This window comes from Myodes glareolus, chromosome 1, assembly GCF_982192425.1.
Source record: "Myodes glareolus chromosome 1, mMyoGla1.1, whole genome shotgun sequence".
NCBI classification, from domain to species: Eukaryota; Metazoa; Chordata; class Mammalia; order Rodentia; family Cricetidae; genus Myodes; species Myodes glareolus.
This window is the reverse complement of record NC_142026.1, coordinates 71,289,577-71,311,360: the sequence shown is the minus strand read 5'-3', so window position 1 is coordinate 71,311,360 and position 21,784 is coordinate 71,289,577. Positions and strand designations below refer to the sequence as shown.

Here is a 21,784-nt window from a genome sequence, read left to right as displayed (position 1 = left end):
GTGCACACCTTTAATCCTAGCACTCGGGAGGCAGAGGCAGGTAGATCTCAGTGAGTTCAAGGCAAGCCTGGGCTACAAGAGCTAGTTCCGGGATAGGCTTCAAAGCTACAGAGAGACCCTGTCTTGAAACAAAACAAAAATTGTAGACTTAGCAAATTAGTGTGTGTGTGTGTGTGTGTGTGTGTGTGTGTGTGTGTGAATTTTCCATTTCTGGTTTTGTAGCTTTCCAGTTTCTTCTTATTGCTTGACCTGACGCAGCTCAATCCCTTGCTAAGTTGATTCAGCTCCAAGAAGGTTTGACCATAGATGCCTTTATACTTCAGAATAGACTAAAGTCTTTATAAACGTATGTCATTCTTTACTTAGATGGAGAGATCTCTGCAACTGGCCAATAGGTCCACTGACCAGGATTTTATCCTGCTGGGTTTGTCTGCCAGGAAAGACATCAGGGATGGTCTGTTTGCTGTTTTTCTGGCCCTCTACCTGCTGATCCTCTTAGAGAATATGCTAATCATCTACCTCATCTGCAGCCACCTTGAGTTACTCCACAAGCCCATGTACTTCTTCCTGGGCCACCTCAGCTGCCTGGAGATGTGCTATGTGTCCGTCACCATGCCCAGCTTGCTCATGGGTCTGAGGTCCAGCCCCTGCCGCATGTCCTTCACATCCTGCATGGCTCAATTGTTTTTATTTATTTCTTTCATTGGTACCAAGTGCACCCTGCTGGCCTCCATGGCCTATGACCGCTACGTAGCCATCTGCCATCCGCTGCACTACCCACTGCTCATGAGGCCTCAGGTCTGCTGGGCATTGACTTTGTCCTCCTGGGTGGGTGGACTGGTGATCTCTGTGATCAAGACCACATGCATCGCGAGTCTGTCCTACTGTGGCCCCAATGTCCTCAACCACTTCTTCTGTGATGCGCCTCCTCTTCTCAACCTGTCCTGCACCCACGTGGTTCTCATAGAGCTGGTCGACTTTATTTCAGCCATCGTCATCTTCTGCGGGTCATTGCTGGTTGCTCTGGCCTCTTATGTGGCCATCAGCAGGGTGTTGATCCAAATGCCTTCAGCTGCTGCCAGCCACAAAGCCCTCTCCACCTGTGCCTCCCACCTCTTTGTGATGGGCATCTTCTACTCTGTGGTCCTCTTTATGTATTCCAGGCCCAGACGTATCAGATCCACAGACCTCAACAAGGTACTGTCAGTCATCTACACAGTGGCCACTCCCCTGTGCAGCCCAATCATCTACTGCTTGCGGAATAGGGAGGTCCATGCAGTGCTGAAGAAAACCCTCCGTCTGTGCTGAGATTCTCCAGAGAGCTGATGCCCTCCCTCTCCTGGTTCAAAAAGAAATTCATGGCAAATACACATGAAGAAATTTCAAAGGGAGAGAGAAACAGGGCAAAAGTTTCTGGAACATTGTATAAAGAGACTTCATAAAATCAACATGAAAAACAGAAATATTACAGGGACCGGCAAGATGGCTCAGTGAGCAGATAATTGCTCTCAAGCCTGATGACCTGACTCCCTGAGTCTCACTTCACAGAAGTGAGTTAACATTCACAGGTTGTCACCTGATATTCACGTGTGCATGGTGGCATGCATACACCCCAATTCACAAGATGGACAAAAAGAAAAAGTCTTACTGGGTGATGGTGGTAGTGCATACCTTTAATTTCAGCTCTCGGGAGGCAGAGGCAGGCAGACCTCTGTGAGTTTGAGGCCAGCCTGGTCTACAAGAGTTAGTTCCAGGACAGGCTCCAAAGCTACATAAAGTAACCTTGTCTTGAAAAAAAAACAAAATAAAAAAATAAAAGAAAGAGGGGCTGGAGAGATGGCTCAGTGGTTAAGAGCATTGACTGCTCTTCCAAAGGTCCTGAGTTTAATTCCCGGCAACCACATGGTGACTCACAACCATCTGTAATGAGGTCTGTTGCCCTCTTCTGGCCTGCAGGCATACACGAAGACAGAATATTGTATACATAATAAAGAAATAAATATTTAAAAAAATAAAAGAAAGAGTCTTACTAATTAAAAGGTTACTATTGCTGTGAGGAAACACCATGACCAAAGCAACTTTGAGAGAAAAGAGTTTATAAGCCATACACTTCCTCATCACTGTTCATCATTAAAGGAAGTCAGGACAGGAACTCAAGCAAGGCAGGAACCTGGAGGCAGGAGTTGATGCACAGGCTATGGAAATTAGCTGCTTATTGGTTTGCTCCTCATGGCTTGCTCAGCCTGCTTTCTTACAGAACCCAGGACTACAATCCCAGGGATGGAACCACCCACAGTGGCCCATGTTCTCACCCATCAACCACTAGTTAAGAAAATTCCCTGCAGGTTTCCCTATAGCATGATCTTATGGAGGCATTTTCTCAAATGAGGTTTCTTCTTCTTAGGTGGCTATAGTTTATGCCAAGTTGACATAAACTAGTTGACACAGAAAAGAAGGAAGGAAAGAAGAAAGGAAGGAAGGTAGGAAGGAAGGAAGGAAGGAAGAAAGAAGGAAGCAATAAAGAAAGGAAGGAAATATTCCCAAATAAAAACCACATGAAAATAGTTCTAAACAGAAATATTGATAAAGAAACATAACTGCTCAGTAATTACCAGAAGATGGACATCCTGCCTATTAAATACAAACTTGAGAGATTATAATTTATTCTGCATATATGTGCATGTACAAATAGTTAACAAAATATATGTATAAGAATGGTTACTGTAAATTGAGACATTTGGAATGAACATTATGTTGTGACGTTTAGAATAAACATTATGTGAATAAATGAAATGACTGGAAATATCTCAAAGATCCGCTTGAAGATGATTTGCACTTATAACATACATACTGTGAAAAGCTGTGCACCATTCACAGATAGCACTGGATCTGTGGTTACTGATACGGGGCAGACAACCCGGTAGGTGACTGGGTGAAGAGACAATTCCACGACTGTGTCAGTCTTATAAGACAGCAGTGGCAGGGGCAGTGACAGTGGTGATTATTTACACTAATATGCATCTAGGAGGAATTCTGAAGGGATATGTAATGTAGCTAACAGTTGCTAGAAATTGCTTAGTTAACAAACAGGACCATGGGGAACTCACATTTTTTATTTTATAAGCTTGCTATTTTGCATTAAGTTTGCATTAGCTTTATAAGCACATTAAGTAAATTATTTTAAAAAGGAAATAAGCTAGGTGTGGTGGTTCATGCCTTTGCTCTCAGCTCTCTGGAGGCAGACTCTGGGAGTTTAAGGCCAACCTGGTCTACATAGCAAGTTCCAGGTTAGCCAGCACACATGGTGAGAAATGTTCTCTGAAGGAAAAGAAAAGAGGAGATAAAAATAAATCAATGATCTTTCATGGAATGACTTGTTCATCATACTGCAAGATGTTGGAAATTTTTATTTTAAACAGTAGTTTAGATTAACAGTTACTCTGGAGAAATGGGTCTGCTCTAACTATGTTTATGAGAATATTAAATGGTATTGAGAAAAAAGTGAAATAGAATTCTTATCCATACTGGCTCTTAAGTTGACTTGCAAGTCACCAATTTTCAAGGTCCCACATGTGGACAATACATTGTTGCCACCCACTAATTTTTTGTAGATGACAAGATTCAGGTTCTCATGCTTTCAGGGCAAATACTGTATCAACTGAACCATCTCCCCAGCCCAGTGATGGACATTTATTTCACACAACATAGATAATTCATTTAATGACATAGTATTCTGTTATAAGATAGCATTCCATTGTGTGAGTATTCTGTACACAGTTGAACTTGCTGTAGTGTAGTGAGACAGGAACTTATGCAGTCCAGGCTGGCCTCAAACTCACTATGTAGCTAAGGATGACCTTGACTCCTGATCATCCTGCCTCCACCTCTGAAGTTAATATTCTGAATAGAAATGTTTTCAATAAAAGCATAGACTCTTATGAATTTTTTCATAGCTGATTAGATGCCTACATTCTGTGTTATTTTCTGGGTAAAAGCTGCTTACATTGATGCCATCACAGAATCCATAAAATTTCTAATTTTTCATGCATATGATCAAATGCTCCTCAGAAGGTATCCTGACAATTTGATTAATATCTTTCATTGCTAATAAAATGTGTTTTGAAAATAAAACTCACCTTTGGAGTTTCAGTGTGTACACCCTCAGAATGGTCTCTGCCAACATTGGTGACGTCCATGGGCAGCTCTTTAAATTTTTATAAATAGTAACTGAGTGAATATTATTTGTTGTTTCAGGTAAACCAATTTTCTCTGAGTTATTCCCAAGTAAAAACTTCATTTAAAATACTCCTGAAGTGATGTCTTACAGTTAAGAGCATATTCTGCTCTTGCAGAGGATCCAATTTCAAGTCCAAGTCACCCACATCAGGTGGCTCACGACCATCTATAGCCCCAGCTCTAGAGATCCAGTACTCTCTTCTGGACATTGTAGGCTTGCACACATGCATCAGAAACACACACACATGCACACTCACACATTAACACACACACACACACACACACACACACACACACACACACCACACATACCGCCTTAAATAAACCTCTTCAAATATAAAAAACAACAACAACAGAAACCTGTTCACCATAGCAGACAGAAAGAATGTTAGAGCTTGGGGCTGGTGAGGGGAGCTGGGAAATACTATCTTCTGGATGTGACAAGGCCACTGTACTCATGAACTCACAGAAGCTATGGTTCTCGGCACAAGAGCAATCCAGTCAACACGGTTGGGGATGGGGCTCGTGAGGCTCCTTACCTAGCTGAGGAGCTATTGGTCACTGAAAGTAAGCCGTTTTTCTTTAAGATGTGGACCCTGGCAGGCTGCTCCTGCTCATTCAGGCAGCAGTCACTGGGCTCAGGTGATTAAGGAAGAGCACACAAAGAAGGAAGGACACAAGGAATTTGAGGGGTGGAGTTGGTGTATATGATCAAAATACACTGCATACATGAATGCAGTTGTCAGAGAATAAATAGAAGTCTTTCTAAATTTGTAGAAAGTATTCACAGGGGCTGGAGAGGTGGATCAGCTGTTAAGAACACTGACTGCCCCTCCCAGCACTCACATGGTGACTCACAACTTTCTGTAACTCCAGTTCCAGGGGAATCAATGCTGCCTTTCTGGCCTCTGTGGGCACCAGGCACACACATGGTGTACAGACATACATGCAGGAAAATATCCATAAACAAACAATAACAATAATAATTTTAATGAAATAAAAAGTGTTCACAGTGGCATTAGACCAAAGATTTCCCGAAAGCAGAATCAACCCACATGTCCACTAACTGAAGAATGAGCACATAGAATAGTGAGCATCAATACAATGCATGTTATTTGGGCCCAAACAGAAATAAAGTGCTAGTTAATGAGGCAATGTGTACAGCTTTCAAAATATGCCAGTCACAATAACCACATATGACATAAAGCCATTATCATAAAATATCAAGAATCTACAAATTTACAGAAATAGGATACAGGTTGTAGGTTTTTTTTGGGTGTGGAGTAGTGACTGGTGGGCATTAGGAATGATTTCTAATATGCCCAGGTTTATCTTCAGGGCAGACAAAATATTCTGGATTTGATAGTGATGATGATTATGTAATTGCAAACAAGTTAAGAGGAAAACACTACATTGTATGTGTTTAAAGGTGAAATTTATGGTATCTGAATTTTATTTTAATAAAAAATAGATTTTGGTAATTTAAAGTCTCTCTCCGAGGACTTAGACCTCAGGACCAGTGCATGGTTTTGTAGAAAGCTACTTGGACCTCCTTGTTCCTTAGACAGTAGATGACTGGGTTGCACATGGGGGTGACCACTGTGTAGATGACAGACAGCATCTTGTTGAGATCCATGGCTTCTATGCGTTTGGGGCGGGCATAGATGAAGATGGTGACTGAGTAGAAAATGCCTACTACTATCAGGTGGGAGGCACATGTAGAGAAGGCCTTGTAGCGGGCAGTGATAGAAGGCATGCACAGAACTGCCCGGCCAATAGCCGCATAGGAGGCCATAGTCATGAGGAAGCAACCCCAGAGGATGACAATGGCTGAGATGAAGTCTACAAGTTCTGTGAGGGCCACATGGGTACATGACAGGTTTAGCAATGGGGAAACATCACAGAAGAAATGGTTGAGGACATTGGGGCCACAGTAGGACAGGGTGGCAATGCATGTGGTCTTGACCATAGAGACCAGTAACCCACCCAGCCACGAAGTCATAGCCAAGCCCAGACAGACCTGGGGCCTCATGAGTATTGGGTAATGTAATGGGCGGCAGATGGCCACATAGCGGTCATAAGCCATGGAGGCCAGAAGGATACACTCTGTGCCTACAAGGACAATGAAGAAGAAGAGTTGAGTCATGCAGGCTATGAAGGAAATGTGATAGAATCCATTCCACAGGCCCATGAGCAAGCTGGGCATGGTGACAGACACATAGCACATCTCCAGGCAGCTGAGGTTGCCCAGGAAGAAGTACATGGGCTTGTGGAGCTCGCTGTGACTGCAGATGAGGTAGATGATGAGAGTGTTCTCCAGGAGTGTCAGAAGGTAGAGAGTCAGGAAGACAGCAAATAGCGCATCTCTTATGTCCAGTCTAGTGGACAATCCCAGCAAGACGAACTGCTGAACCCTGGTCATGTTGGCCAACTCTGGGAATCTCTCCATCTGTAGAAAGAAAGGCAAAGAAAATTGTTGACATTCCATCCCTAGTAATACACAGTGAAAATCTGGGAAGATGTTCAGAGTACTTGGAGATCCCCTATATGTTTTTCAGTCTAACATCTGTTGGGGTTGTCATCGAGAAAGGCATGGAAGATTTATGGGGTACTGTGTGTATCTCATTCTTACTGAATCTGTGACTTCATACAGAGCATCCAAGAGTTGGGAGAATAATGCCTAGTATCCATATTAAAGCCAAGCAAGTGAATCAGTGGGCGGTAAATTATTCTTTGAAATGAAGAATGTTATGTGCCTTGTCAGGTGTGGTGATTGTTTAATAACAGCACTTGGGAGAGTTAGAAGCTTGCCTAGTCTGTACAGTGAGTCCCAGGTCAGCCAGAGCTTCATAGTGAGACTGTGTCTTGAAAAATTATGAAGCTGGAAGATGGCTCACTGGATAAGGTGATTGCTGACTAAGCAAGAGAATATGAATTTGAATCTGCAGAAATGCTATAAAATCAGATACTGTGACTTATGTCTGTAGTTCGAACACTCCTATGCTAACTAGGGGGCAGAAACAAGAGATTTTCTGGAAGTCCTAGGGCCGAAGAGTCTGTCGTATACACTGACAAACAGAAAGCATTGATTTAACAGTTTTGACAGTGAGGACTGACATGCTAGGTTGTTTTCTGACCTCCACATCCATGCCTGCACATGGGTCTGCACACACACACACACACACACACACACACACACACACACAGAGAGAGAGAGAGAGAGAGAGAGAGAGAGAGAGAGAGACATACACAGAGAAATACACACAGAGACACAACATACACACACACACACACAGAGAGAGAGAGAGAGAGAGAGAGAGAGAGAGAGAGAGAGAGAGAGAGAAACACACACACAGAGAGAGACAGAGAGACAGAGAAACACATACACACATACCACAAAGATAAAAAAATCATATTATACTATGCCAGTTTTGAAAAAAGTGTAGTCTTTTTGGCTGTTTCCTTTTAGTAACTGACGCATGCATTAGGTACTCTATAAAGCCTAGAGTAGAGTGATATTCTCTCTCTCTCCTTCTCAGTCCTTTTTCTCCTCCTCCTCACCCCCTTCCTCCTTTTCTGCTGCTTTTGCTTTCCCTGACCCTTCCCCTCTTTTCCCTTTCCTCTTTTCCCTCTCCTCCACTTCTCTTCCCCTTCCTTTTTCCTCTTCTCCTCATCTCTTTCTCCCTTATTTTTCTTCTTGATTCTTTGAAGAACACTGTAAAAACACTATCCTTACCCTTGTTTTTGCAAGAAAGACACTATAGAACAAAACACTAAAATCGAGCTTGAGAGATTGCTCAGTGGTAAAGGTGCTTGCTCCCAAGCCTGATAGCTTGAGTTTGATCCTTAGCACCCACATGGCAGAGAGAACAGATTCCTGCAAGCTGTCTTTTGATTTCCACCCGCATATCACGACACAAGCACACATTTGACACACACGCACACACACGCACACACACACACACAGACACACACACATACACACAGGCACACACACACATACACACAGGCACATACACATACACAAACACACTCACACATACACACAGGCACACACACATACACACACACACATTTTTTCATTAAAGATTAAAATCCAATTAAAATGGCTTGCTCTAAATCATGTGCCCTACAAGGGAAATGGGATCAAATCTCTGGATAATTTGAGCCCCTGTCCAGCCATTCTTTCTAATTGTTATTTTCTGGTCAGCATCATTCTAAATGGTAGCAGCACAAATGACAAATGATTAAACTCCTAAGCCAGTGGTTCTCAACCTTCCTAATACTCTGACCCTTTAATACAGTTCCTCATGTTGTGTGTGAAGATCCCTTCAACCATAAAATTACTTCATTGCTACTTCATAGCTATAATTTTGTTACTGTTATGAATCATAATGTAAATTTCTGATATAAAATCCCAAAGAAGTTGAGAACCACTGTCCTAAGTTCTTCCTTGGGTAAAAGTCTTGGTTTCCACTGAGAAGAATTTTAACCCTTTAAAGCATCACAGAACTCTATGAAGATGCTTTTTTACCGTCACAACATCACCATGGAGGTCAGGATTGAGAAGTAACCTACTCAAGAGAGAGGGGAGGGAGGGAGGAGGGCTGGTTTACAATTGGGCTCTCATAAAATCGAAGTTCTGTGTCTTAACATCGTAGGTGTCAGCGTTGAGGGAACAAATGCAGAAACTATGGAGTACAGAGACGCCAGAGTTTTAATCAGCCATAGAAGGAAGTGAAGTCCTGATTGCCGAAGAAAGGTTGGCACTGGGGAGCATCATGTGAAGTGAAGTCGGTTTGGATGCTCTCTCTCATAAATCTAGAGAAGGATGCCATAGGAGAGAAGTAGGGAGGAGAATCAATGACAACAAATTTTGTGTTAAAATTGCCATAATGAAACGGAATACTAAAGATATGAAAAAGCCAAGAGAGGCAATTATTTCATAGCTTTAATAGGTGACCACTTGTGTCTTCCCCACTCTCTAGCAGATGGCTCCACACCCACGCACATCCAAGCACCACTAACTGGACTTTAGAAGAACATGAAGTTGGGAGGACGGTGTGTTGTGTGGGTTACAGGGAGAGGGTAGGGTAGATACGATCAAGACATTATATTCATGTGTTAAATTAAAAAAAATAAAAAGAACTAAATTAGAAAAAAAGTTTAAATGGAATCACTCTGCATAGGTAGATAATTTTATTTTATTTTATTTTGAAACAGGGTTTCTCTGTAGTTTTAGAGCCTGTCATGGAACTAGCTCTTGTAGACCAGGCTGGCTTTGAACTCATAGAGTTCCACCTGCTTCTGCCTCCCAAGTGCTGGGATTAAAGACATGTGTCACCACTGCCCAGTGGTAGATAATCCTTGGAGCTCAAGATTAAAAATAAAATAAGAAAGTAGCAGGAATATTATGGATATGAGACAGGAAAAGAAGGTGTTGTGGGAAGGAGTAGTAGGGAGTGGAATATTATTGAAGTATATTATATGCACACATGGAAGTACAATGCCAAGCCCAGTGCTTTAGATAGTAACTTTTAATAAAGTTAATCAAATTTTAAAATTTTATATTATTTCTGCCATTCCTTAATACATTTCAGAAATGAGATTTGGTCAAATTTCCACTTTATAGGTTTAAATACTTACTTGTAAAAACTATTAAGAACTCAATAACTTTTTGTGATCAATTTTTCATAAAAAAGTTGATACTCTTTCCCAGAATCTTTATGGTAGATGTCTCTTTCTGTGTCTCTGTCTGTCTGTCCTGTCCTGTCCTGTCTGTCTGTCTGTCTGTCTCTCTCTCTCTCTCTCTGTGTGTGTAGGGCTGGGGACCTGATCCAAGGCTTGCACATGTTAGGCAGGTTGTCTCCCACTAAGCTGTATCTTCAGTCTCTGAAGATGGTCAGAAAAGTTCCCTCTGTCTCATCACCCGTGGTCTATGCCTAGACTCTGTCTTCGACAGGACCCCTCCATATCAGAACAGCAACATGGGACTGCTTTTGTCTGCTTCTGAACATGAGTGGCCCTTCATTTTGAGTATTTATCTGGGTGGTAGGTCTTTCCACAAACTTACACAAGTGCTCTCAAGAGTTAGGGTCAGACTGTCTGCGAAGGGGTTCTATTTGCTGTTGCAAAAGGAATCTTCATCCTCCAGTCTCGGGACAGATGCCAAGGCTCTGAAGCATCTGTCAGCAACTTCCCCGCCAAGAATTCCTGTTGTGCTCCCCTCTCCTTTGTCCCCCTGCTTCCCCCCACTTCTCTGGCTCTGCCTTTGTGTTTCATTCTGTTCCCCTTGCATAGCAACCCCACTCACTGCTCAACTCTACTATGAATCTCTTTCTGGGCATCCCTTCCTTTCTAACAGATCGAAACTGCACTCCACAAAAATCATACAAATATCTACCAGTGCCTCGGCACATTGGGAGAAACAGAAGACACACCCAATTCCATCCGTTTTCTAAATATGAACCACTCAGTTGCTGTGGATAACCTTATTCTGTCTGCTCTCCAAAGGGCTACAAGCCATGGTGTTTTCCTAAACCTGTGCCCTGGGAAGGCTACTAACTCTCTTTAAGCATCAACTGTATGTTTTTCAAAGTGCGGGACAGTCGTCTACTCTGGCGCATATCATTTCTCTGCCTCTCAAAAAGGGAGACACATCATGTTATTAAAGTCTTTACTATAAGGCGTGACCTTGTAAGTTAAATGGCAACAGATTGTAAATCTCTAGTCTTAAATAATATTCAGAGCTTTTTTCCCAACAAGGCTATTGGCTAGAACTCTTCAATAGTCATTAATTCTACTCCCTTCCACAAATGCTTTTGAAGGGAGGCTTTGAACAGAGAGAGCAGGACACAAGAGCTATGGGTGCATTGCCACTAGAGAAGCTGAGCTTTTAGCATCAAGATGTTTGAAAACCTTGAACTCATATATCTCCAGGAATCACGTCATCTATTTCAACCCATTTTGTCTTCTCTGTAATGTAGGATCATTTCTTTTCTTTGAAATGGAGAGATTCCATAATAGTCTTCAATGCTTGCCCAGCTTCTCAACTTTAGGATGATAGCTGAACCTTTGCTGAAAACAAGAGGTTGAAGTCACCCTAACAGACTAGCTTTCCCTTGTAAGTGCATGATCTTTGAGAATCTACCTGACACTTCCAGGTTGTCAGTCTCACTATCTCCACCCATATTGCACACATTTTTATATGTAGTTGTCATGAGCATTAAACCACAATTGTTCAAGTATTTGGAGCTGGTACCTAATGAACAATTATGTGTTCTACACAATTTTTTTTCTATAGCAAAGCATATATACCTGTTTTTACATACATGGATTTCTAGCGCTCTCAGGCTGGCTGAGGTGGGAGGACCACAAGTTTGTGACCAGAATGATCTTGACTAAAGAAACAGCATATTCTTTCTGCTGTTCCTTGTATTGTTTTTTTTTAGATAAAATCCAATATATCCCAAGCTGGTTTTGAACTTGTTATCTAGTGGAGGATGGTTGAGCTTATGATCTCCCTGCCTCTATAACCTATGTCCTGAGATGTCAAGTGTGTGCCACTCTCCTTCTTCTAATAGTTGCCTGGGTTCAAGCCCAGGGCGCCTGCTGGCAGGTTAGGCAAACACTTGACCATTCGAGCCTTACCCTTGTTTTCACTCCCTCAAAGAATTACTCTGGATCATCTCACCTGCCGGTTGACGGTAGGTAAGTGCAGATCCTTTCTGGCTGATACTGAATGTGGAGTAGGCTTTGGTGGTGGCCAGTAGAAACAGTTGGCTCTAAGGTGGTGATGTCAAGGACTGGAGCCTTTCAGTGTATCTTGGGAGAAGTTGTCTTTGGTCTTTAACACACACACACACACACACACACACACACACACACACACACACACACACTTGGGTTTCTCCTCTGGAATGTCGCAGTCTCTCAGTTGGCTATACTCTGAGAGAAGGCAAAGGAACAAGTTTAAACAAGCTCTCTAGACCTGAGAGGATTCCCTGGTCCCGGTGGATTTAGAAGAAATAGGGAAAGAATCACAGAAGCTGCAAGGTAAGGACTAACATCTGAAGCTGTCCTATGACCACCACACACATGTTGCAGTGCGTGCTTGTAGACACACACACACACACACACACACACACACACACATATGCACACAAAGGAATTTTGTACCACACTTTACTTTGTTTTTTAATTAAATATACATATGAGTTAAACTTATTTTCATGGTAAAACATACAGACTAAATAAATGGCTCAATTGTTAAAAGAATTTGCTGCTCTTATAGAGGACTCAAGTTCAAGACCCAGCATCCATGCTGAGTGGCTCATAACTGCTGGTAACTCCACTCCAGGGTACTCTGATGCCTATGAGTTCTGTGGGTACCTGCATTCCAATGCACATACCCTACACGTAGACATACAAGGGTATACATAATTAAAATAATAAAAATATTTATTTAAAACATGACATTTCTTTTTACTGTCTCATATTTTATCTTATAATTAATTGTTATATATAAGTACTATCGATAAGAATTTAAATTGATTCCCTCTTGTTGCAAACAATGACTCAAGTTAACTGGTAATTTTTGTACAGTACCTTTCTATCCTTATAGACTCTCACAGGCTCACTTGATAAATATTTATGAGCCAATTATCAATAAAAACTACAGGACTATGAAACATGCATGTGTGAATGAATTTAAGCATATAAAAATGTGGGTGAGAAAATGTGTGTAATTACTCAGGAGCATTGATCATTTCCTCTTAGTGGTTTTTCAAATATGTTCTCCGGGTTTCAGGAGCATTGAAAGGTTACTTGTGGTGTTTGGGCCATGAAGACTTGAACCAAGGTGCGAGAGGTTTGCGTACAAAAGGTGATGATCAAGGCCAGTGAAGGGTCTTCTTCAGCACAGTGTGGACCTCCTTATTCCTCAAACAGTAGATGATGGGGTTGCAGAGGGGCGTGACCACCGTGTAGATGACGGACAGCACCTTGTTGAGGTCCATGGACTTGATGCGACTGGGGCGGCAGTAGATGAAGAGAGCTGCTGAGTAGAAGATACCCACCACCACCAGGTGGGAGGCGCAGGTGGAGAAGGCCTTGCATCTGGCGGCAGCTGATGGCATCCGGAGCACGGCCATCCCGATGGCTGAATAGGAAGCCAAGGATACCAGGAGTGTTCCACAGAAGATGACAATGGCTGAGATGAAGTCTACCAGCTCTGTGAGGGCCACGTGGGTGCAGGACAGGTTGAGAAGAGGGGAAACATCACAGAAAAATTGGTTGAGGACATTGGGGCCACAGTAGCTCAGGCTTGCAATGCATTTTGTCTTTATTGCTGAGACCACCAGCCCTCCGAGCCATGAAGACAAGGCTAAGCCCAGGCAGACCTGGGGCCTCATGAGCAATGGGTAGTGCAGTGGGCGGCAGATGGCCACATAGCGGTCATAGGCCATGGAGGCCAGGAGGGTGCACTCTGTGCAGATGAGAGAGACAAAGAAGAAGAGTTGGGTCATGCAGGTTACAAAGGAAATATGGTAGGGCCCCGTCCACAGCCCCACGAGTAGGGTGGGCATGGTGGCTGATACATAGCATATCTCCAGGCAGCTGAGGTTGCCCAGGAAGAAGTACATGGGCTTATGGAGCTCGCTGTGACTGCAGATGAGGTAGATGATGAGTGTGTTCTCCAGGAGCGTCAGCAGGTAGAGAGTCAGGAAGACGACAAACAGGGCATCCCTTATACCCAGCCTTGCGGGAAAGCCTAAAAGTACAAATTGCTGGACTCTGGTCATGTTGGTCAACTCAAGTGATGTTTCCATCTGTAGAGAGCAAATGCTATTGTTTATAAACAAGCACAATGGCACAAGTTTAGGAGGATTCCCACATTTCCTGGATAAATTATTGGTGCTGGCAACTGCCCAGAAAGGCAGAGTGTTAGACAATTTTTAAAAGAAACTGTAGCCCGGTTCCTATTTGTATTGATTACTTTTCTTGTTGCTATGATGAAACATCCTGGCTAGGGTGAGTTAAGGAAGAAAGAGAGAGCTCACTCTAGCTCATGGCTCAGGGGTGGGTGGTTGAGAGAGAGCTTACTCTACCTCAAAGCTCCAGGGTGGGTGGATGGGGGAAAAGAGAGTTTATTCTAGCTCAGCTCCAAGGGGTGGGTGGGGAAGACTTTGTCGTGGTAAGAAGCTGTGGCCTCAAGTGGCAGGCATGGCAGTAGGAGCAGGAAGCAGAGAACATACATCCTCAATGGCAAGCTTGAAACAGACAACGAACTACAAGTGGACTGGGGCTATGCACCCCCCAAGCCCACCCCCAGTGATGTACTTCCTCCAGCAAGGCCATTCCTCCTAAATTTTCCCCAAACACATCACCAGCCAAGTGTGACGAGGTCAAATACCTGAGTCAATGCAAATGTTTTTTCATTCAAACCTCCATACACATCCCCTAAATCTGTGAAAACACACACACACACGCGCGCGCGCATGCGCGCGCGCGATTTTTGAAAAGGGGTTTGCAATATGACCAGTGGATAATTTGCTTTCTGTCAAGCCTGATGAACTCAGCTTACCCTCTGGGATTCACGTGATAGAAGTGAGCCTGAAACTTTTGACCTTGTAGGAATAATGTCTCCAAATAAAACAAGAGCAACATGTATTTGTTGTAGTAAATGAAGCAGTGAATGACAAGCTCTGTACCAAATAAGGAACTAGAAATGTCATTAGTCTAGATATTTTGTTTTGTCTATCGAGACAGGGTTTTTCTGTAACTTTGGAGCCAGTCCTGGAACTAGCCCTTATAGACCAGGCTGGCCTCAATCTCACAGAGACCTGCCTGTCTCTGCCTCCCGAGTGCTGGGATTAAAGGTGCATGCCACCACCGACCGACTCTAGATGGTTTTTAATTTTCTTTTTAAACTCCACACAGAAAGTTAGTTGTATCTATAAATCAAGAGTGGTACAAGAGTGTTAAATATTTTTTCTTCTAATAATATCTCTCTTCTCTTAGTGTGATTTTATTTTCTATTGTTATAGTTTGGAGCTTGGGAGATAACTCAGCCAGTAAATTGCTTATGTTGCAACCATTAAGACCTGAGTTCAGTGCCAGAACATGGGCATTGATCGTGCATATTTGTAATCTCAGTTGTAAGGAGATGGCTACAGGGAGATCCTTGGGCTCTTTGACCGGTCATACCATTCTAGTGGGCAAGCTGCAGGCTGGTGAGCAACTGTGTCTCAAAAGCACGTGGAGGTGTGTGTGAGAGATAGCTCAGTGATTAAGAGCACTTGCTCCTTTCCAAAGAGCAATGTTGATGCCATTTATGCTGCTCTTTTTCTTTCATTGCATGCAGGATCCTTTGCAAGCATAGCAACATAGGAACACAGCAAGCATAGCAGCATCTTTGGGTGTAGTGTCTCCCAGAGTCAGACAGCCCCATAACATTTGACACAATGGTTATCAGAAAATTTGAAAATCATAGAATGCATAGACACACACGATTTCCTCACTGTAACAGTTGAGAATATTACAGTTCATACAGAATGTTATTGATGCAAACAATTGTATGGAACCTAATAATAAAATGTCTATAATCCATGTGTTCCTTCTGAATGTCAGGACTACATTAAAAGCCTAGTTATTCTCAACAGAGGAAGCTAAAATGGCTGAAAGACACTTAAGGAAATGTTCAACATCCTTAATCATCAGAGAAATGCAAATCAAAAACAATTCTGAGATTCTATCTTACACCATTAAGAATGATCAAGATCAAAAACACTGATGGCAACTTATGCTGGAGAGGTTATGAGGTAAAGGGAACATTTCTGCATTGCTGGTGGGAGTGCAAGATTGTACAGCCCCTTTGGATGTCAGTGTGGTGATTTCTCAGAAAATTAGGAAATAACCTTCCTCAAGACCCAGCAATACCACTTTTGGGTATTTATCCAAAGGATGCTCAATTGTACCACAAGGACATGTGCTCAGCTATGTACATAGCAGCATTGTTTGACATAGATAGTCAGAACCTGGAAACAACCTATATTCCCCTCGACTGAAGAATGGATAAGGAAAGTATGGTACATTTATACAATGAAGTACTACACAGTAGAAAAAAATGACATCTTGAGATTTTTCAGGCAAGTGGATGGATCTAGAAAACATCGTATTATGTGAAGTAACCCAGACCCAGAAAGACAATTGTATGTATTCACTCATAAGTGGCTTTTTGACATAAAGCAAAGAAAACCAGCCTACAATTCACAATCCCAGAGAAGCCAGAAAACAATGAGGACCCTATGAGAGACATACATGGATCTAATCTACATGGGAAGTAGAAAAGACATTATCTCCTGAGTAAATTGGGAGCATGGGATCCATGGGAGAGGGTAGTAGGGGAGGGCAGAGGAAGGGAGGGGAGCAGAGAAAAATGTAAAGCTCAATAAAATTTATAAAAATAGATAATCTTTAAAAAAGAAAATATAAGATTATTTGTAATTCATGGAGTAGATGAATATATTAACACATATTTGAGTTATTGAAAATATTCTTCTCCATGTGCACACACATTTTTATGTTTTTATCAATAGATGCATATCAGAATGCTAACAGTGATTTTTGTTAACTACAATGTTGTAGTGAGGAGTGATGCTATTTATGCTGGTTTTTCCCTCTTTCATTGCATGCAGGATCCTTTGCAAGCAGCTAACATCTTTGGGTATAGAGTCTCCCAGAGTCAGACAGCCACATAACATTTGACACAATGTTTATCAGAAAGTTTGAAAATCGTGGAACACATTTATTCTTTACTCTTCTTAGTTCTTTTGTATCTCTAAAATAAAAAACACTGTCTTAATTATAAAAAATAAAGACTAGTTATTTTTCTGTTGCATTAGGAATGCACAATACTCAAAGTGACAAACCTTTTGTTCCAAGGACCTCAGTAAGTGTCACTGAGTTAATTTTCTACATGGTGAACTTTTTCACTCTAACTAAGTCTCTGGGGTGGAAGAATGCTTGGATTCCTCTGCCTTGAGCATGATGGTGGGGACAATGGAATTCACCCAGTGTTGAAGCACGGTTGTATTTCATTTCACTCCCAGACTGTGACTTGGAACTTTTTTCTTTTTTCTTTCTTTCTTTCTTTCTTTCTTTCTTTCTTTCTTTCTTTCTTTCTTTCTTTCTTTCTTTCTTTCTTATTTTTTTTTGAGACAGGGTTTCTCTGTGTAGTCCTGACTGTCCTGAAACTCCCAGAGACCCATCTGCCTCTGCGTCCCGAGTGCTGTGATTAAAGGTGAATGCCACCATTGCCCAGCCTTACTATTTTATTTTTAAAGATTTATTTTCATTGTGTTCATATGTATGTGTTTGTGTGAGAGCATATGGTCTTGTGAGTGCAGGTGCCCAAGGAGCCCAGAGACACTGGTTCTCTGGAGCTGGCGTTACAGGTGGTTGTGTGCCATCTGGTGTGGATGTTGGGACCCGAACTTGAGTCCCCTTTGGGAGCAGTGCATGCTCTTGACCCCTAAGCTAACTCTGCAGTCCACATAGCTTTCAAAATCACTAATTTTAGTTACTGTTCAGGTGTGTGCCTGTGTGAGCAGACGTCAGAGGACAGCAGTTACTGTTCAGGTGTGTGCATGTGCGAGCAGACGTCAGAGGACAGCTGTTACTGTTCAGGTGTGTGCATGTGTGAGCAGATGTCAGAGGACAGCTGTTACTGTTCAGGTGTGTGCATGTGTGAGCAGACGTCAGAAGACAGCAGTTACTGTTCAGGTGTGTGCATGTGTGAGCAGACGTCAGAGGACAGCTGTTACTGTTCAGGTATGTGCATGTGTGAGCAGACGTCAGAGGACAGCTGTTACTGTTCAGGTGTGTGCATGTGTGAGCAGACGTCAGAGGACAGCTGTTACTGTTCAGGTGTGTGCATGTGTGAGCAGACGTCAGAGGACAGCTGTTACTGTTCAGGGTGTGCATGTGTGAGCAGACGTCAGAGGACAGCTGTTACTGTTCAGGTGTGTGCCTGTGTGAATAAGTCTTTGGGACATGGTGGGCAGCTGCACATGGGAACTCAGTGGGGTTGGGACAGCATGCCTGAGGCCTGTCTGTGTAAGCCCAAGCTGGGCGAATTCCCAACTGGAAAAGGAGAGCTGGGCACGAAGTCTCACCCCAGGAGAGGCACTGTTGGCAACTGATAGCATCTGAGAAAGGGGCAGGTGTGTGTGTGTGTGTGTGTGTGTGTGTGTGTGTGTGTGAGAGAGAGAGAGAGAGAGAGAGAGAGAGAGAGAGAGAGAGAGGGAGGGAGGGAGGGAGGGAGGGAGAGAGAGAGAGAGAGAGTTTTTGTTAAGAGTGTAGGTTCTGGGGAGTTGACCATGCTCCAGTAGAAGGTCACACACAAAAATGTGTGGGCAAAACAAAATAGACTTAATCGGTGTAAATACAAAAGAGGGGAGTAAAAGGGATGCAGAATTGAGTGGGTAGGAGAATCAGGGTAGACCTGGGAGGAGCTGGAGGAAGGGTGAACAGGATTAAATCATTCTGTGAAATTCTCAAGGGACCGGTACAAATGTTAAAAATAAACAGATGGACTTTAGATGAATGGAGTTCTCAAAAGAAAAAATACAAACGGCCAGGAAATATTCTTTTTAAAATGTTCAACATTCTCAGTGATCAGAGAAATGTTAACTAAAGTACTCTGAGATTTCATCTTATCTCTATCAGAATAATATCAGACTTTAAAATGTTTGTTTATTTTTTTAACAACAAATGCTGACTTATCGGTGAGGAAAGAGGAATACTTATTTGCTTTGGTGAATGTGCAAACCAGTAATAGTTAAGACTCTTAAAAAATTTTACTACAGTCGGGTAGTGGTGGTTCATGCCTTAATCTCAGCACTTGGGAGGCAGACACAGGCGGATCTCTGTGAGTTTGAGACCAGCCTGGTCTACAACATGAGTTCCAGGACAGCCAGGAACTGTTACACAGAGGAAACCCTGTCTTGAAAACAAAAAACAAAAGAAAAACTATGTTTTGTTTGTTTGTTTTTACAAAAATGGTGTCACGCAGTGAGGAAAGAGAAACCTTTACTCGATACTGGTGAACATAAAACAACACAGCTGCAGCTATTATGAAATCAATATGGAGGCTCCTCAAAAGGAGAAAAGCACAAGACACAGTCACGTTACTCCCTAGCATTTTCACAAGGACTCCACACCCTACCACAGAGATGCTCACTCACCCAGGTTGCTTTACTCACAAGAGCCAAGAAAAGGTTTTGAAAGAGATCCTCTTGGGAGTCTGAGGAGCAGGAACTGTGAGGAATATGGGGCATGCCAGGCTTACAACCTTTATTCTTGTTACAGAGAATCAGCTCCTCAAGGATCCAAGTTTGGAAACATTGAGGAACATTTGATCTTAAAGACATGGGCCAACCATAAAGGCCATGAGCTAACTGGGTCCTAGAGACATAGGAGAGCCGAGTGCATGGCTTCATACACAGTATGAAGCTGAGGTTCTCATGTGAATCCAGCAGTCCACAGATTCCAGGCACGAAATCTCCTATTCCAAATAGCATCTTCTGGCTATTACGCAATCATTTTTCCTTTGCCCTTGAACCAAACGTTCCCAAGCCCATCTGCATTCTATGACAAATGATACGAGTTTGAATTTTGCCACAGTCTTTCAACAGTTTTCAAATCTACAGCAGGCACATTGTCACTTTTCCTCTTGCAATTACTGAGGAGATTAGATTGCAAAGCACAGACACGAGTGGTAGCTATCATTCACATTTTTATCAAGGTGCATGCCAGTGTCCACTGTGGTCAAATGGATCTATCTTTTTCTCCAATCGCGGTCCCTTCTTCTCCAACTGAACACTAGCCGGTCTGAAGCAGCTGTTCCTTATTTCTTTATGAAAATGAGCTTCTCAAGAAACTGAATTTTGGATTCTAGTGGTAATCTTAAACAAGAGTACTGATCCAATGAGCTTCTGGATCCTTGAGTAGATTTGCTTTCAGTGTTTAAAAAGGTCACCTTTAGCGCTAGAGAGATACCTTAGACTGTAAAGTGATTTCCAGACATGCATGAGGCCCCGAGTTCAGATCCAATCATCTGTGTACAAACTGGGTGTGGTGGCATGCATCTGTAACCCTAACCCTGGGAGTGGAGCACAAAGGATGAATGCCTGGAGCTTCCCAGGTCGACTATCCAATTGGTCATCTCCACATTCAGGTAGAGAACTTGTCTTAAAACTCAAGGTAGAGAGAAACAGAAAGATATACTTGTCATGGCTTCAGACTTGTACAAAACATATCCAGCACACACAAACACACCCATGAACACACACATACATACACATGCCCATACACACATGCATACACTTGCACATATTCACACACACACACACACACACACACACACACACACACACACACACACACACACTTTCCCAGGTTGATTACTTGGTGAGGGAGACTGTCTACATTCTCAAGAACATGTTCCATGGCCTCCTCCTGGGCTTCTTCCCCTCCACTGAGATTCTTTACACCCCACTCCTGCCAGAATCTGACTTGATCTTTTAGTATCAACTCCACACTCTCCTCTTGCATGTATCCTTTTTGTGGCTATATAATCTGATTGATGACCCAGAAGTATTTATATTTCCATATATGAGCATTAGAACTACTACAAATGTACCATCAAAGGGTCACCACAGCACCCTGAGTTCAAGAACTAGAACATGGAAAAGCTGATTCAGCTGGAGACACATGTGTAGTCCTGTGCTGTCTTCCAGTAGCTCCTGTATGTAGCAAGGAGATTCAGTGATAAGAGATGATTCTACTCCCTAGAGGAGATGGAACCATGATGCTCTCTATGTACTTTCTTTTTTTTTAAATATATTTATTTATTTATTTATTTATTTAGTATACAATATTCTGTCTGTGTGTATGTCTGCAGACCAGAAGAGGGCACCAGACCTGATTACAGATGGTTGTGAGCCACCATGTGGTTGCTGGGAATTGAACTCAGGACCTTTGGAAGAACAGGCAATGCTCTTAACCACTGAGCCATCTCTCCAGCCCCTCTATGTACTTTCTTGAATGCAATGCTCTATCTTTTTTTAAAAAATAATGATACTGGAAGCTAAAGAGATGGTTCAGAGATTAAGAGCATTTACTGCTCTTGCAGAGGACCCGAGTTCAGTTCCTAACACCCATGTAAGACAAGTCGCAACACGTGTGACTCTAGCTCCAAGTGAATGACACCCTCTTCTAGCCTCTGCAAGTGTTGCACATGTGTTCACTCCATGCCTAGACACAGACACAGAGACACAGACAGACACATGCATGAAATCAATTACTATAATTAAAAATGTAGAAATGTTGATTCATATTCTTGAATTGTTTTTTCTCCTACTGATGAAGGGGGAATGCAATGTGGAGACCACTTGGGTTCTGAGTGACAAAGAAAGTATCTGTTCTAAACAAAATTTAGACTTTCTCCCATGAGAAAGAACAAGTCTTTAAAGACCTGTAGCTC

General features: G+C 42.5%; 3 protein-coding genes across 3 annotated transcripts; 1 reads left to right on the top strand and 2 right to left on the bottom strand.

Moving 5' to 3' along the window:
• Positions 1–366: 366 nt before the first annotated feature.
• On the top strand, positions 367–1,308 carry LOC125395552 (olfactory receptor 6Z7-like). Its single transcript, XM_048426996.3, has one exon. The coding sequence runs from the start codon at positions 367–369 to the stop codon at positions 1,306–1,308; it is 942 nt and encodes a 313-aa protein (XP_048282953.3).
• A 4,438-nt stretch (positions 1,309–5,746) lies between these two features.
• LOC125395555 (olfactory receptor 6Z7) lies at positions 5,747–6,685 on the bottom strand. The gene has a single exon (XM_048427000.3). The coding sequence runs from the start codon at positions 6,683–6,685 to the stop codon at positions 5,747–5,749; it is 939 nt and encodes a 312-aa protein (XP_048282957.2).
• Positions 6,686–13,127: 6,442 nt separating this feature from the next.
• On the bottom strand, positions 13,128–14,072 carry LOC148123450 (olfactory receptor 6Z7-like). The gene has a single exon (XM_087909238.1). It carries the CDS (start codon positions 14,064–14,066, stop codon positions 13,128–13,130), a length of 939 nt encoding a protein of 312 aa, XP_087765364.1. The 5' UTR covers positions 14,067–14,072.
• Between the last annotated feature and the right edge of the window lie 7,712 nt (positions 14,073–21,784).

Coding starts and splice junctions, on each gene's coding strand:
- LOC125395555 (XM_048427000.3), bottom strand. CDS start 6,685: ATGGAGAGATTCCCAGAGTTGGCCAACATGACCAGGGTTCAGCAGTTC.
- LOC125395552 (XM_048426996.3), top strand. CDS start 367: ATGGAGAGATCTCTGCAACTGGCCAATAGGTCCACTGACCAGGATTTT.
- LOC148123450 (XM_087909238.1), bottom strand. CDS start 14,066: ATGGAAACATCACTTGAGTTGACCAACATGACCAGAGTCCAGCAATTT.